At 41.0% G+C, this 16,858-nt stretch overlaps 1 protein-coding gene across 2 annotated transcripts in view; it reads right to left on the bottom strand.

Annotated features, from left to right (window-relative positions):
* Positions 1-16,858, bottom strand: part of PDE11A (phosphodiesterase 11A) — a 375,452-nt gene that overhangs the window by 34,616 nt on the left and 323,978 nt on the right. Inside the window, exons 16-19 of one of the 2 annotated variants that reach the window (XM_058712978.1) lie at positions 12,926-13,003; positions 7,625-7,688; positions 5,662-5,772; positions 1,547-1,621 (exon numbers count right to left, since the gene is read on the bottom strand). In XM_058712978.1, the coding sequence (XP_058568961.1) occupies positions 1,547-1,621; positions 5,662-5,772; positions 7,625-7,688; positions 12,926-13,003 (328 nt within the window). Of the gene's footprint in view, positions 1-1,546; positions 1,622-5,661; positions 5,773-7,624; positions 7,689-12,925; positions 13,004-16,858 lie in introns of those variants that run through there. The other variant, XR_009256998.1, reaches the window with a different exon arrangement.

Raw genomic sequence — 16,858 nt, 5'->3', positions numbered from 1 at the left:
GGGAAAGGACTAATGAGAAATACCCCTGCCACAGCAGCCAGGAGACTGTCATTGGCAATGTTGAGTAGCCTTTTGCGAGGAGAGAGTAGCATTTAGTGCTATGTTTCCACCGCAAAATTAATTTCATTTATGTGTTCAGCGAACGCCTTACCTGAGTGTACAAAGCCTCCTTAGTGCTGCGTCACTGCACTTGCCAGTTCGCCAATGCTGGCAACCGACTCATTTTTTTTTTCCACTTAATTAAATGACCTGTGGTATTGCTACATTATAAACCCTTCAGACAAAGCCCCTGAAACAATTTTTAAGTGGAAGAAAGCTTTCATTTGAAAATAAACATGTAGCTGAGAGGAATTTGGGTTGTCACTAGGGTTTTACACATTAACTCTGTACCCCAAACTGGCATCACAGCCAAATCTGCTGATACCACCAAAAAAGAATAAAGGGATGTTCTGGAAACAGTATAAGTAGATACTGCTTTGGAAACTAAAATACAGGGTGAGTGTTTTAGCCTATGGAGTCTTCTGACCTTTTATAGGTAGGCAACAAATTAAGACTAGTTAAAATTAGTAAAGGCTGTGAGGTCTGACTTCAGACAGGTGAAGCTGTTTGACTAAGAGCTAGCTCTCTGGCTTTTCCTTACTTTTAAATGCTCGAAAAGAAAGGCGTCCTAAAACTTGAAGATCTTACAAATAACCTCCAAATGTTCAGAACTCGGTTGACTTGAATCCTCATAAACAGACATTCCTGACAATTCAAACATTCCTTAAGCCTAATGAATCTATTAATGAGTCTAATTGAATCTACTGTGCTGTACCAGCTTCACAGTGCTTTGTACCATTCTTCGAGTTGTGAGGTGACGATTTGTAGCTAACCATTCCTTAAGAATAGAGGCCACCCCCTCCTTGTGGATGAGGCATTTATGTCTTTTGTCTTGTTTGAGTAAAAACAGCATCATCCTGAGCCTACAGTAAGCATTCTCAAATAATAATTGAATGGGTGAATCTAACAAAAATAGCATTTCAGTCAACAGAACCTAGTTCCCCAAGTGAGACTTTTCATTTTGCAAACAAAGGAAAGAAACAGAGACTTGAAATGATCTGGGTTTGGGATTTTAGAAAGCCCCAGACTGGAAAATAAAACCCAGAACGACCATTATTTACTGCAGTTGTCTGTTCTAAGCTCCTCAAGGCTGGACAGGCTGCCTTTAACTTTTGTCTGTATTTCTCTTCCAAGGTAGGTACGGACCACTTATGTAATGCCAGCACTGGGCTTGGAGCTACTCCAGTGCCACTCGGTACATCCTCCCTTGTGCCCACTTGTCTTACCATGTGAGCTCAGGAAATGCTTGTTAAGTAGCTCACCACTCTTAATCAGAAACCTGGGAATAGGAGTGTTTAGTGTCTAAGTTTAATTAAAGTTTTAAACTTTCAGGAGTGCTTTCTTAAATCCACTCTCAGTCTTTCCCACTTTCAGGGTGTGATTTGGAGTTCCTTCTGAAAATGTCATTCCAAAGGCTAAATGTGTCATAATAAAAGGATGGGCTTACTGAAGGAGTGAGTTTGAGTTCTGATCTCTCCCGATCTCCTTGTTCAAAGAACTCACTGGTTACAAGTTCAGCCACCTGGAACATATAAATATGTAATTTATGGTTATGTGTAATTTATCATAAGACTCAGAAGTTATTTCTGCCTTATGTGTATGGTGATTATCTTCAACATAGATAATAATTTAAAAAGCTTTTGAAGGAGTACATTAACCTTTTCTGTTTCAACATATTATAGAAGTTAATCAATGAAACTGATTTCCTTTTAATCAGAAGAACTTGTGCAGGGTATTTTCAGATGCCTGCCAGTAGATGATCTCTGACCGTGCAGATTCCATATTCACAATGAGGCATGGGGTTGCCAGCTTCAAAGGAGGAAATGTTCTTATTATAGAAAAATGAGGCAAATAATCCCTAATCATAATTTCTGTTTCCATATTATAATATACTTGTAATATTTTTGCTAACCTTTGGTTGTTTCAACACAGATTCTTTACTTTGTTGCATACTTTTATCTTAGCTTGGTTTCATTGGCCATCCCCCAAACTCCTTAACTGCCTCACCCTACCAATAATTGCGTGGGCTCTGGAGAGGATAACCCCAGGGCACACCTCTGCTTCTTACTGTAGCAATTAGTTAAGAGGCAGGACTAATGCTAGATTCACTGTTCATACCAGTTTTTTTGTTTTGTTTTGTTTTTTACAGTGTGTCATGATACAGTTTGAAGAATGTTGATTTGGTCTTCAGCTGTCTTAATCTATGTACTAAAAGTATTAAATTATGGTAGGTTCTAGTTGGTACAAGCAAATGGTAGAGATTTTTCCAGAGTAAGGACTTCTATTTTTTTTCACTTTTCATCTATTAGCATGGATGATCAGAAGTTGATGATTGATCATTGTTAAGCTACAGAGAAGCTTCTCCAAGCCCTGTGCTTCTAATGATAGTTTATGGGAAGCATAATGATATAACAGGTAAGTGTTAAACAGGTATTTTCAACAATAGTATGGAACAAGATCTAGGAAATCTCTCAGATGAACTTGCTGGATTTACAAAATTTGGACGAGCAGAAAACAAAATTTCAGAAAAGTTGAAGGCAAGAAGGTCTAGATCCCCCGACCAGTTTTTCCTCTATTCCAGGATCTTATGAAGATGAGATTCATGGTCTGGAAAAGGCTAGAATGGTTTAATTTTTGGTCAAGTGGATAGAATCAACATAACTTACCTAAGTGTATCTCTCAAGAGATTTTGTCCACCATAAATCATAACCATTGATAAAACATAAAAACATCTCTCTTACACACACACACACACACACACACACACACACACACACACGCACCCTGAGAATAGCAAGTATGTAGCTCATATGTAAAGAAATAGAATATCTAGTCAGTCCAGATTTTAAACATTTCTAATAAGGAATATGGGTACCTTTAAAAAATTTAATAGCATAAAATTAGTTGGAGCTGGCTCAATTTTTCTAGGGCCTGATTCACTTCTCTCTCTAGTCTCTGCCACATTAGCACTCCAGGCCTCTCTTTCTGTCTCTGGCCTTCCTTTAAAAAAGAAATGGTCCCCTAAGGGCCTGGCCTCATTTATTCAGTCCCCAGAACACTCCCTCAGATTGCTCTGAGGTGGGTCTTTTGCACTAAAGAATACAAATGTGCACATCAGGTCACCCCCAGGTAGGAGCCCTACACAGGTCTATCACCCCTGGAAAGCAAAGAAATTAAAACACAATCCTGTCCTTGATCTTTCTAAAGTGGTCCTGGGTATCTCCCCTGTGCTTCTTTCACAGTTCAACTTGTATCACTGTTTCATTTGTACTTAAAAACCCAATCAGGAACATTAAGTGGCTCCTAATTGAATTTTTTATTAAAGAAGGAAATTGAGATGCTAATCAGGCCTGGGGGGGGGTCACTGGGGAAACCCACATGCTTAGAGTCATGTTTGTGAGGAAGTAAAACTGGAATAGACACCAGTAAAAAAAACCATTTGCAAGGAAATTTAAAAATATCAACTTCTAGGAAATTAGAAATATATTTATATTTTTAAAAGAGGGTTCTATTATTTTTGTCCAAATGTTTCCTAAAATCATAGAAGTATGTTTTTGAAAATGTTTTAACCTATTCAATTTGGAGACAAACACAAATGAGATCTCCAGTTTAGAGTTGTGGCACGATTTCTGATGCAAGTGTTTGGAAAAACATGGTTTTGTGCTTTATTTCCCCAAACTCTTGAGTTTTTTCTGCACTGATCAGCAGAACTTCACATCTTAAAAATAAAATACTATTTACATCAATGACCAAGAGACCGGCCAATAGGCCTCCCAAGTTGGTCTACAATGTCAATGCAGAATCTTTTTTTCTTGTTAAGTACTTTGTCCTGTCCCTTTCCCACTCCCAAGTGGGCTACTGCTCCTTTAGTTGTTGACATGCATTTCACTGGGTTTCTGAAAGTCCCGGCATATCATATCTCATCCCACTCTCTTTCCAATCTTCTCTATTTTCCCCCTGGTCCCCTGAATTTTCTTCTGCTCTCTACCCCTCCACTTCTTTCCATCCCAATTCAAGAGGCCACCCCACTACTACAGTTTTTCCCGATACCTGGAAGACACCTATCTCTTCTCTGGTCCAGACTTTACTATAGGGGAGGCTTCCCATACTGGGGAAGTGAAGGGTGGGCAGAGATATAGAAATACGCTACTCAACCAAGCAAATTCCTCCCTGGTTTATGTAACTTCAAGTGTGAAGTTGAAAACCAAAATGAAAACCAAAGTTCAATTGGAGGAGAACTTTATAGGAAATCTGCATTGGACTGTGATAGGAACAAGAAATAAACTTTTCTTTGAGTAAAACAACTGAAATTTGAGAATATATTTGTTATTGTAGCAAAGCCTAGCCTAGTTTTGACTCACACAAAAAAATGGTATGGAAATGAGGTGTGTTCTTTTTAGAAAGAAAGAAAAAGAAGGAAGAAAAATAAAAGACCCTAAAATATGTAGCATCAGCTTGGGGGGCAGGTATAAAACAGTGAGGAAACAGCTGTTGGAGGCTGTAAGGATGACACCCATGGTACACAGTGGCAAAATATTTTGTACAATTCTCTTTGAAATAAAGCAAATAATATATCTGATGAATTTACAGCCTTAGGGGAAGATACTGGAAAACAAAATGTTGGTAGCATGTGAGAATTGCTATTGACTGTGTTTTGCTAAGTATTGTAAGAAGTGAGCTCTGAAAAGGATTGGCAGGTTTACAACCAGGAATGAAAGAGAAAGGAGAGAGTCACAAATTCAGAGTCTTCATCTTCAGGGATGGAAGACAGAGCTGCTTTTTAACCCCAAAGTGTAAAAATAAAAATTGAGATATGTTTCGAATGACAAAGGCTGATCAAGACCCAGCCTTACAACTAGAATCAAAGGTATGGCCAGTGCATCCACAGTTAAAAACTGAATGAATTAGGTGGTACATAGGATATCCCTTCAATTGGACAAATGGCCCAGAGAAATCATTAGGCCCCGAATACTAGGAACTGGATCATGAAAGAGGAAGAAAGAAGTACATATGCTAGTTTTCTTTGTTCTTTAATACAAGGAAGCAAAGAGATAGAGCAGATCTAAGAAGTCTGTCTAGAATGGAACTGTGGATGTGGTTATTGGCAAATGGAAATGACTAGGATCAAAGACATAAGAAACTGACTAAATGTTTAAGAGAGTTTAGTACCAAACCCCCCCTAAGACTGTGACTACTTAAAACTTAAAACAAGCCTTGGGTCCTCAATCTTCTTTAGGTGGGAAACAGGCTGAGAAAACTGCCTGGCCATTGGATACAGCCAAGGAAGGCAATGGAAAAGGAATAATGTCCCAGGGTAGATCTAAGGGCCATGGACAATGATGACTGGGGAGCATCTCCCAGAGAATCAGGGTCTACCACAGAATGGATGGCTTTCCAGTGAATGCCCAGTGGGATTTTGGAATTGCCGTGGCCTCGTAACTGCCAAATATTGGTCATCTCTTCCCCTTCTGAATGGGAGTGTTGTAATGAGTATTTTGTGGTTTGAGTGTAAGTCAGATGCTGTGTTTGGGGTGTATGTAGGTCTTTAATTTGCATCCAGACCTGATGTGGAGACTGGCATAGATCACCCAGAGATCCTGGACTTGAGCTTGGTACCATGATTCTTGGGACATTTGGGTCATCTCCCTTGGGGACAGGATGAGTATATTTTGCCTGAGGAAGGAGAGTGAATCACATTTTTGGTGATTAGAAGGGCAAACTGTGGTAGTCACGTTTTCATCAACTATTTCTGGCTTTCTACGTTCTGGGCACAGGAAAGGCTTTTACTTCCTGGTTGGGTGGGGTCTTGTGACAAGTTCTGGCCAATGAATTTCTGGGGATTTATTTGCATTTATTTGCCAGTGCAAGACATGCTAGGGCCTCTGTCGGGATGATCCAAATGGTAGCTGCTCCCTCAGTCGCAGTCCAAAATGAGGAATGGTAGGTACCAAGCTGGTCCTGGATGCACATGTTCATAAGCAGTGTGTTGTGTTAAGCCACTGAGGCTGAGGGATAACAGCCCATTCTGCTGACACACTGGCATCATTTAAAAATGCCAACTGGTATATCTGGTATAAGAAAGAGTAGAAGTGCTGTAAAGAACGAAGGCTTTGGAGCCTACTCTGTTGGGATTTGAATACCTAGCTCTATCAACTTACTAGGTGTATCACCTCAAGCTACTTATCTTTTCTAGGCTTCATTTTCCCCATTTGTGAAATAGGGGTAATAACTGTATAAGTTTCCCAGCATTGCCAGAAATGACCACAACTTGGTGGCTTAAAGCAATGAGGAATCTGTTCTCTCATAGTTCTGGAGGTCGGCAGGTCAACATCAGTTCACTGGACAGCAATGAAGGTTTTGCCAAGGCCGAGCTTGCTCTGGAGCCTCTAAGGGAGAATCTGTCCTTTGCCTCCTCTACTTTCTGGCAGTTACCAGCTTTCCCTTGTTTGTGGCCACATCACTCTACTCTCTGCCTTCTCTTCACATCCTCTTCCCCTATTCTGAATGTGTAATCTCCCAGTGTCTCTCTCTCTCTCTCTTAGGAGGACACGTGTCATTGAATTTAGGTCTCACCTAGATAATCCAGGATAATGATGGCCCTTAACTTAATCACATCAGCAAATACCCTTTTTCCTTCTAAGGCAATGTTTACAGGTTCCAGAAATTAGCATCCAATATCTTTCGGTTGCCATTATTCAGCCTACTAGACTAACTATACCTAAATCAAAGTTGGAGGATTAAATGATATAATACATATAAAGGAGTCATTTAAAATTAGATATTTAGTCAATAAATATTAGTTGTTTATTGTTATATGAGTCTACTTTATTTTCCTTAAAATGGTGAGTTACTATTTTAGGCCCCACACAGTAGGTGTGCCACATGAAAATTAAAAAAGAGTTTAATCTCCAAATACTATCAGTAATCAAGGATCTTAAATTGTGTGGTTACTGGCTTGAAACCTGTTCTTGCTCTAAACTAACACTTTTAGCAGTAAGACCAGATAGATGGTAAAGGCACGATTTTTGGGGGGTACAAATTAAATTTAGATATTACACACTTTGGCCACAGTGATTTCATCTCCAAATAGTCTTTAAATAAAAAGAAATTTTCCTTTTGACCTCCTTGGTTTGTTTTTTTCTTTTTTTCCTTTTCTTTTTCTTTTTCTTTTTTTTTTCCAGATGAGAAAAAAGTGGACCTTGTGCTAAAACACGATTACCTATTTAAAAACACTATTTTTGAAACTCTTGCCTTAGGAAATGGTCAATGCGTTATTTGGATTTAGAGTGTTAACAAAATCTTATAGAGTCAGAAATACTATTATTCAGTGGAAGCACATTAAAGAAAGGCTGTGCAATAAACTATGTCATGCCCAAGCCTCCCGCTATTTTTTACACCATGTTAATACTGATGCAAATTGACTAGGGTTTCAGTGCCTGGGAGTCTGGGCTCTGGGAATATTGTCCCCCCCGCCCCTCTCCCGCAGTTCCTCCTCTGCTGAGCCCTGCCATTAATCACCACTTGCCTGTCTGGAGATCTCCCATGGTTTGGTCACGGCTCCAAGGTCACAGGCTGTCATTAACATTGATCTGAAAAACAGAACCAAACAAAACAGCCTGAATAATCTTTTGTTGCATTCCGAAACAATCCCGTCCTGGATACATAAATAAATAAAATGGGACTAAGGCCAACTCACATGTCTTTCCCTCAACAAGGGAAGCACTGTTTACCGTCCCCATGTTTAGCATCTCCGTCTTGTGGCCACACTGCTTAGGAAGACAAAGCTCACACACACCCTCCGGTGCCCTTTTGTTATGTCTGCAGCAGCTCAAGGAAGGCAAAGCACTACTTTCTCTGTACCTGAGCTAAGCAAGTTCTGCGTAAACTAATCTCTAATGGACGGATGGACAATGCTTTTTATTCTTAACTATCAGCAAGGGAATCCGTACATAATGCCACATACACAGCTGATAAATCTCTTTACCAACTTATCACTGATTGATGGGAATGGACGGAAACCTATAGCAGAAGGCAAGGCACTTGCTACCATAGGAGCGCCTTCATTGTCACCTGCCTTACGGAGCTCAGATTTACTGGGAGAGCCACAGTGTTTCACTCCAGTTTATTACCTGGCTGCAGCCCTGTTTTTTCACCATTATGAAGAAGAAACATATTCAGCTAAGCTTTCAGTAATTTGAGCACATAAGAAAGCACAGGAACATTTGAACCAGATTTTTGGGGGACAGATTTCTACTGGGTTTAACTAGAATTCATCCAACCATGGATATAAGAACACAGGGAACAGTTGAAATTGTGGATAACTCTGGTGCTTATAATTTGATGTGGTGGGAAGCGGGAAAAACAAGGCACACTCCTTGTCCAAAATTTGCTTTCTTTGTGCTAAAGCCAGCAGTATGTGATGAAAAGCAATGAAGGATTGGAATTGGGACACCACATCTTGATTGGCTCCTTTTGGAAGAAAGGGGTGTGCTGTTAGAGGTCAGAGGGCTGTCCTGATGTCGGGTGTCAACATTTCATACTCGAATGCCTTGGAAACATGTCTGCTTCCCAGATGGCAGAGCATGCCTAGATGCTAGTGGGGTTTGTGTCACTTCCCCGGGCAACTCCTCCAGGGAACAGGGCAGAGTAGCCGGTAACAATAGGTCATTCAGAGCCACCAGGCACAATGGTGTCAGAACCCCCCTCCAGGAGTCAGGTAACATCTAATCCCAAGCATCCCTGTGTTAAGCACTATGCGGAACAACAAATCAGAGCATTCTTCATATTTGATCTTTTGTAATAAGGAGTCTAGTGTTTTCCTCCCTCTGTACAAAGTGGTTTACCAACTAACTACTAACTCAATAAATCTTCTGAACCCACTGGTAGGGGTCATTATTGCTATTTTTTTTAATGTGTTTTTTTATTTATGTAATATTTATTTATTTTGAGAGAGAGAAAGAGTGTGCAAGAGAGTGAGGCAGGGACGGGGAAGGGGCAGAGAGAGAGAGGGAAAGAGAGAATCCCAAGCAGGCTCCACACTGTCAGCACAGACTTGATATGGGGCTCGAACCCACAAACTGTGAGATCATGACCTGAGCCAAAATCAAGAGTTGGATGCTTAACTGACTGAGCCACCCAGGTGCCCCAAGTACGGGCCATCATTCCTATTTCATGGAGAGGTAAATGATTAAAGATTAAGTAACTTTCTCAAAGTGAGTAAGTGTTCAGGATTCTGTGATTATCAAAAAGATATCATGGGGCGCCTGGGTGGCTCAGTCGGTTGAGCTTCTGACTTTGGCTCAGGACATGATCTTGCAGCTGGTGGGTTCAAGCCCCCTGTCGGGCTCTGTGCTGACAGCTCAGAGCCTGGAGCCTGCTTCAGATTCTGTGTCTCCCTCTCTCTCTGTCCCTCCCTTGCTCATGCTCTGTGTCTCTCTCTGTCAAAAATAAACATTAAAAAAAATCAAAATAAATAATAATAATAAAAAAAAGACACCAGACCCCCTCTTGTTACACCCTGATGCTTCTCACTTTACATTCTGCTGGTACCAGAGTGAGACAAGGCATTGGACTTTTCAATCTCTCTCCAGAGTATCTGATACTTGCACCATTTTTTTATTCATACTTTTCCTCCATATGCCAAATTATTTCAACAATAATCTTGTGTTAATCATTATTTTCTCAATTTGTTTTCTAATTTTAAAATAATTAGCAGGGGCGCCTGGGTGGCTCAGTTGGTTAAGCGTCTATTGATTTCAGCTCAGGTCATGATCTCACGGTTTGTGAGTTTGAGCCCCACGTCAGGCTCTGCACTGACAGTGTGGAGCTTGCTTGGGATTCTCTCTCTCCCTCTCTCTCTCTCTGCCTCTCCCCTACTCATGCTTTCTTTCTGAAAATAAATAAACTTTAAAAAACGAAAAAAGAAAACAACGAATAAATTTTAATTTAAAAATATTCATATTCAGTAAAATAGTTCACGTATGAACTGAATTTCGCATTTACCAAACAAAAATCACACTTCGCACTTCTCCCTCTGTTTCACTATTTTAAATTTGAAACACAAATAAAAAGTCCAAATAGTCGACGTAAAATAACAGAAGTGAAGTAACTCTAGTTGTTTTTTATCCTTGCCATTACTGTGCTATCCTTGTCGGATATGCTGTTTAAAAGCAGGACTGTGAAACTCTGCAGGCTCAGAAACATGAGCCTATCTCCAGAGCAAGGGCAAAAGGCTCTGAAGCATCAGGAACTTGCACTAAGGTGTGGACTGCATCCACCTGTGTCAGGGGCTGGTTAGATAATGGGGCACTTTTACACTTAGCTTACATGTACGAGATATGTACGACTATAGGTAAGTAATAATGTGCTAATTGGGAGCTTTCATAGCAACTATTCTGATACTCAGCAGTAGTCTCAGCAACTGTTTAGAACCTATGCCAACAAAAGATTTTTCTCAGGGAGAAGTAGCTTATCATTGACATTGTTTAGACTGCAGGCACATGGTGGTGATAAAAAGCAGGCCAACTTTTAGTTGGTTTTATTACTATTTTGAAATTCTCTAAGACAGTGTTCCCCTAGAGCCCCCCGGCCCTTTCTGCACACAGAGTCTAACCATGAAATGGGGTGGGGGGGGGGAGGCAAAGATGGGGGCCAGTGGAGAGCTCCTGGAGCACCTGTTTCACATACTGAGCTTCCAAATAAGATTTTTCTTACATTTGGGATTCCCAACCAAAAAAAGTTTGAAAACCCCTGCAGGATAACACCCAGGTAGAGATGTGGAATGGGCACTGGCATTTTAGGAGTTGTGCTCAAAAGAGAGGCCAGGCTCGAGACATGGGGTGGGAGTCATTTGAGCAGAGATGGTACTTAAAGCCACAAGCATGCATGCTGAGGAAAGTAAAAACAGGTCCTTGGAGGTCCTTACATTTTAGGGGGACGGGGGAGGAGGAAGGGCTGAAGAAGAACAAAGAGGAGAAGCAGGAGTCAGAAGAAAGCAGAAAATCTGGAAGAGCTTGGCTTTGCAGAATCCAAGGCAGGAGAGAGATTTAAGAAAGGAAAGGCCAGGGCAATTAGGGGTGTGACGAGATCAAGGAAGAGAACAAAGAGCCTACAATTTGATCCTTGGGAGGTGACTGGTGACTTTCAAAAGGAGCAAAAATCACATTTCATAGACCCAATTCCTCAGGAGAAGAATGGCTAACTACTCTGTGGTAAATCCATACTTTGGAGAACTATGTATAGTTCTCTTTGGAGAACTATGCAACTATGATGTTTGGACATGGAAGAAATTCCAAGGCATATAGTTGAGTGAACAAGCAAGTTCAGACTGAGATATAAATATATAACTTACGTTAAAACAAACAAATCCACACTACACAGTATTTTTCCTTAGAATATACACATATATGAATGCTTTGGAAATGTTGGAAAGGATACAACAAATTGTGTAGCTATATGTCAGTATGGGACATGGGAGTGAAGCCCAGGGGGGTCTGGGGGCCTGTCATATTTTGTTACAGAAAAATATATCCCTATAATTACTTGTGGAACTAAAAATTATTTAAAAAGAAAAACACTGCCTTCTGAGAAGTTAGGAGGAGTGTGAATCAAGTGTGCAATTGAAGGGAAGAAGGGGGCTATGATTGGACTTTGAGAAGAAGGCAGATTTCAGGGATGAATTTTTTTTCCCCCCTGAGGAGTTAGAAGAATATCTTTGGGCCTAGAATGATCACGACGGAAAAACAGATTCTGAAAATGCAAGCAATTAAATGCAATGTAAATGAGTATAATCGATATAGCAAGTTCAGGAGTGGGGGGGGGGGGTGCAGGCAGGAGGAGGCAGAGGGAACAGAGTTAGGACACAAGGGAAGAGCTAGTTTAGGACACAAGGAAGGGTCCCCCTCCTTCTCTGTACAGGAAGAAGAAAAAGGTCTGTAAAGATAGCAGAAAGAAATATCACTGTGGGAGGGGAGAAGGCCTCTGGAAAGTATGAAGAGTGGTCCTGGGCAGAGGGAGGGGCAGGCAGCCCTGTGTTCTGAAGCTGGAGGGGGCTGGGGGCAGGGCTTGCATGGCGGGTATGGGGCAGCCACGATAGGGGTGGTGCTCTGGGTGATTCTAGCAGTTGTGGAGCAGATACAGCGAGCCCACAGTCCTGGCCTCATGAAATTTTCCAGAAATACCAGCTTGGCACAGGAATAAGACAGCAGAAGTCTCGGGGTAAGTGAGGTAGGGACAGTGGAGGGACAGGATATGAGAAAAAGAGAAGTAGTGCCTAGCTGTCTGGATGGCTACAGTCAGGGGGTTCAAATGTGCCACGTAAGGATAGTGGTTTGCTGCTGTCTTTTCTAAACAATTAGGAAGAAGTCCAGTGAAAAGTGTAGAACAGACTCCTTATTTCTGCCACCAACACGGTTCCAACTGGTTTTCTGTGTATAACATCTGTTGTCTCTAAAGAAAAACAAAAGTTCATTCGCCATTTTGTTTTCGGTAGTGATGTTTTCTAAGGTTCAAAAATCCTCTCTCCTCAACTTACATACTCTGCTTCCCCAGGAAAAACAGGAAGTCACAGCTTGCTGAAACTGAATCAATTTGAGCACCATTTTCTAATTCTGAAGGCAAATTTATGGTGAGGGGGCAAAAATATAATGAATTAGAAGATGGAAAGACACCCTACCTTTTCTCTAATTATTCAACTACTCTCTGAATGTTTTGAATGTAAGCTAAGATTTGTTGCTTTAAAAATCACTGTGTGCCCTTAGCACTGTCAGAAAAGCATGACTAAATCTTCAGATAATGAAAAAACACATAAACAAGAGCTGCTTCTTACCGAAATATATCACGATGGTTTTTGATGTTCCAATCATATTCTCCTTTACTGACAAGTTCAAAGAATTCAGTTCTCCTCCTGCACAAAATCAAATGAAGGAAGAAAGAAAAAAATCTGGAATGAAATTTCTCAGTCTGCGGGGTGACATAAACACATTTATGGGAAAATATAAGATCACCTGAACCAAGTAACTTAATATTTGAAATCATGAGGCTAAAGCACTATCAAAATAAATCACTTTTTAAAAAATGTTGAGGCTTCAAGAAAAAGCCACAATCATTTCTGAATGCATTTACAACACAGGAAATCATTGAGCCATAAAACAGAAAACAATGTGGCCCGGCATTTAGGATTACTTGCTGTGAAGTACTTGTGACACTTACCCGAAGTCAGAGGAGGGAGGCAAGGACAAATAAAAAGCGGGAACAATTTTGGAATACCCTTTTATCATTCAACGTGGAACTGAGCTGTATGAGGATCTCAGATAAGATAAACTCCCTGGTAGTAAATTCAGGGCAAATACTTTTTTTCTAGGGTAGAAAATAACTATTTCAGCATTTCAGTGCTTAAATACATAGTCTGTGGAGTCAGAAATACCTGTGTTTAAACAGTGGCTCAGTCACCTACTTACTGTGCAAATTGGTAAGTTACTTAAACCCTCTGAGCCTCAATTTCCAAATCTCTAACATGGGAATCATATTTGTTAACTCACAGGGTTATTGTGAGGGTTAAATGCAAAGCAGTTAGCATAGTGTCTGCACGTTCTAAGTGCTGGATGCGCACACACACACACATACACACACACACACACACATAAGGATACACATTTGGAGTTATATAGATACAGAAAAGACAAGAACAGGATATTCTCAAGTTGTGAAAATAAGGGTGATTTATTTTTATTTTCACAACTTTCCTTTAATCTAGTTATAGAACTTTTCTTTTTTATAGTGAAAAAGGAAAAAAAGGAAGACATTAACATTTTGATTCCTTAAGAATAATTTCCCAAGGTTTCACCTTCTTGGCACTTTCTCCTGAAATACTGTCTAAAAGATCCTGACACACAGCTTCCCAGAGTCCATCCCATGTGGAGGTACTCCACATAAAGGGATTCCCTGGCCAACTGGGTTGGAGAAATGTTGCCTATAATCTACTTCCCTTGGAGATTCACCACCCAGAGCTTTTGAAAGCTCTGAGAAATACTGACAGAAAATCCTGTTGGGGCACCCCAACTGACTGTTGGCTCAGTTGATTAAGCATCAGACTTCGGCTCAGGTCATGATCTCACCGTTTGTGAGTTTGAGCCCTGCATCAGGCTCTGTGCTGGTAGCTCAGAGCCTGGAGCCTGCTTCAGATTCTGTGTCTCCCTCTTTCTCTGCCTCTCTTCCATTCGCTCTCTCTCTCTCTCTCTCTCTCTCTCGAAATTAAAAATAAACATTAAAAAAATAATAATAATAAAAAAAGAAAATCCTGTTTAAGCTTCCTTGACCACAGAATTCTATCGTACTGACATTTCAAGAAGTACACTTTGGAAAATACAACCATGTCTTTCATGGTAGAAATCAGAGTAGGATCTTAGACATTTAGCACTGACCCATTATATTCTGGGGACAAAGAACATAATGCTGGGTGCAGTTGGTTCCTTGTTTCTGATGTGGGGTGCCTATCACCAGCTGCCCAACCGCATAGACTTCTTGTCATCTGGTCAGACTTAACTACTCAATTTACCCGAAAGGAGGCAGGTCAGGAAGACAAACATGTGGCTCTCTTATTTGAGACACACAGACAGGTCTTCGATTTACCCCTTCAAGTGGATACAGGTCAGGGCCACACCACAGTGTAGGATAATCTCCACAACAACCTCATAGCAATGGTCAGAGATGGCATTGCACAGTGATATGGAAGGGCCCGGCCACTCCCCACCCCTTTGGGTGTTCAGTGTGTGTCTATCTTTTCTTTGTATAACTTCACCATCTTCTTCATTTGCCTGCTCCCTTCTCTATGGCCACAGTCATGCCACAGTCTGTTCAGTGATAGACTATACACTGAAAGAGAAAGGGAGGTGGTAGAATGCAAAGAACTCAAGTCTGGACTCACACTGACCTGGGTCTAATGCTGACTGTCACTTACTAGCTGTGTGGCCCAGGGCAAGTGATTCCACATTGCTGAGCCTCAGTTTCCAGCTTTGTGATGAGAATTTGAGATGAGGTGTGTTAAGCATTTGACTCTAGTAGATACCCAATACCTGACGGCTGTGGTTAATATGTAAATAATATTAACAGTATTACTGACAATAATAAAATACAATGGACTAATCGTACTACATGAAACTGAAGAGGTCAGCTAGTTCTCTTTTCTCACTGAATGAGTCTTCCTTTGAATTACTGTGGAGCAGAAAGTTTGGTTCAACCACTATTTCTTGAACACCTGCTCTGTGCCAACTCTTAAGGCTTTAGAGACACAAGACATAGATGGAATCTTTAGACATCTCTGAATTCAGGAGGGGCAATCAACAAATAAATAGGAACTCCCTTTCTAATGTGATACCAATACTACTAATGATGTTGGGACTAGAGTGAGGTAAGAGAGGCACTCACTTTGGGCGCAAAATTTAAGTGGGTGCCCAAAAGCTCAGTTATCAAGCTAAACAATATTTTAATACAATATTTAAAACAACATAAATGCAGGAAAAATCCATGATAAATAAAGTATTAGGATTTTAAATTTTTTAACATTTATTTATTATTGAGATACAGAGAGAGACAGAGCATGAGCAGGGAAGGGGCCGAGAGACGGGGAGACACAGAATCCGAAGCAGGCTCCAAGCTCTGAGCTGTCAGCACAGAGCCCAACGCGGGGCTCGAACTCACAAACCGCGAAATCATGACCTGAGCTGAAGCCGGACACTTAACGACAGAACCACCCAGGCGCCCCTAAAGTATCAGGATTTTAAATAGGCTCTGACAATGCATGTGTATGACCTGCTCCAACTCCTGGTCCCTCCCCCCCCCCCCAACCCCCACAGCATGAGGTTAACATTTATTGGGCCCTTACTACTATGGTCACTTACTACCCACATGACTGACCTCAAGTAGGTTACTTAGCCTCTCTGGGTTTCAGTTTTCTATTAGTAGGAGGAATAGTAACAGGATCTGTCTTGTAGGGTTGGTATAAGGATTAGATAAAATGATTTATGTAAAACACTTAGTAGAGAGCCTGGCACATAGTAGATACCCAATAAGGATTAGCTAGTTATTAAGCTCAAAAGGGTTGAGCTAACTGGTCCAAGGTTGCACAACTGGTGAGTGGCACTGCTGGGATACAAAAGCAACCTGTTGAAATATCAGTTTCCCTGAGTGACAAGGGTGTCCTGGGGCACAGAGGAAGGCACTGAGCTTTGCTTGGAGGGTTGTGGAAAATCATGAAAGTCTTTCTGAAAGAGCTTGCCTATCATCATCCCTGTTGTCATGTGTACCTGATGTCACTTCAATCCTCTGAGTTATCCTAAGAAATCACTAGAAGGCAGACTCTGTGAGGACAAGGGCCTGGCCTCTTTTCTTCACTCCTGGATCCCCGGTGTCTACGACAATGCCCGATGTGTAGGAGTAAGTAGCTCAATAAATATTTGTTGAAGTGATGAATGAATGAAAATGATTCCCTCAGAAACCTATTCATTTTATAAAATAACTCTCCAGCCACTGGTTTCACCTCGATTCTAATGGTATAGGACTATTCACAGTTGCCATTTGGAGAGATTGAGATAAGAGAGCAACATAAAATCGATCCAAGGAAAGCTCTGTTAGATTCTTGAGGACTAGATTCCTACCAGACCAAGAGGCCAACAAAACATGTTGTGGGAAATTTAAGAGCATCATTCCAATCTGATGTCTGACCCTCCTGCCACTGATACTGTTTTATCTCCTGAGAGTATGC

Source organism: Neofelis nebulosa, chromosome 2 (assembly GCF_028018385.1).
Source record: "Neofelis nebulosa isolate mNeoNeb1 chromosome 2, mNeoNeb1.pri, whole genome shotgun sequence".
Taxonomy (NCBI): domain Eukaryota; kingdom Metazoa; phylum Chordata; class Mammalia; order Carnivora; family Felidae; genus Neofelis; species Neofelis nebulosa.
Note: the sequence above shows the minus strand (reverse complement) of the source record. Positions and strands in the feature narration are given on the sequence as shown.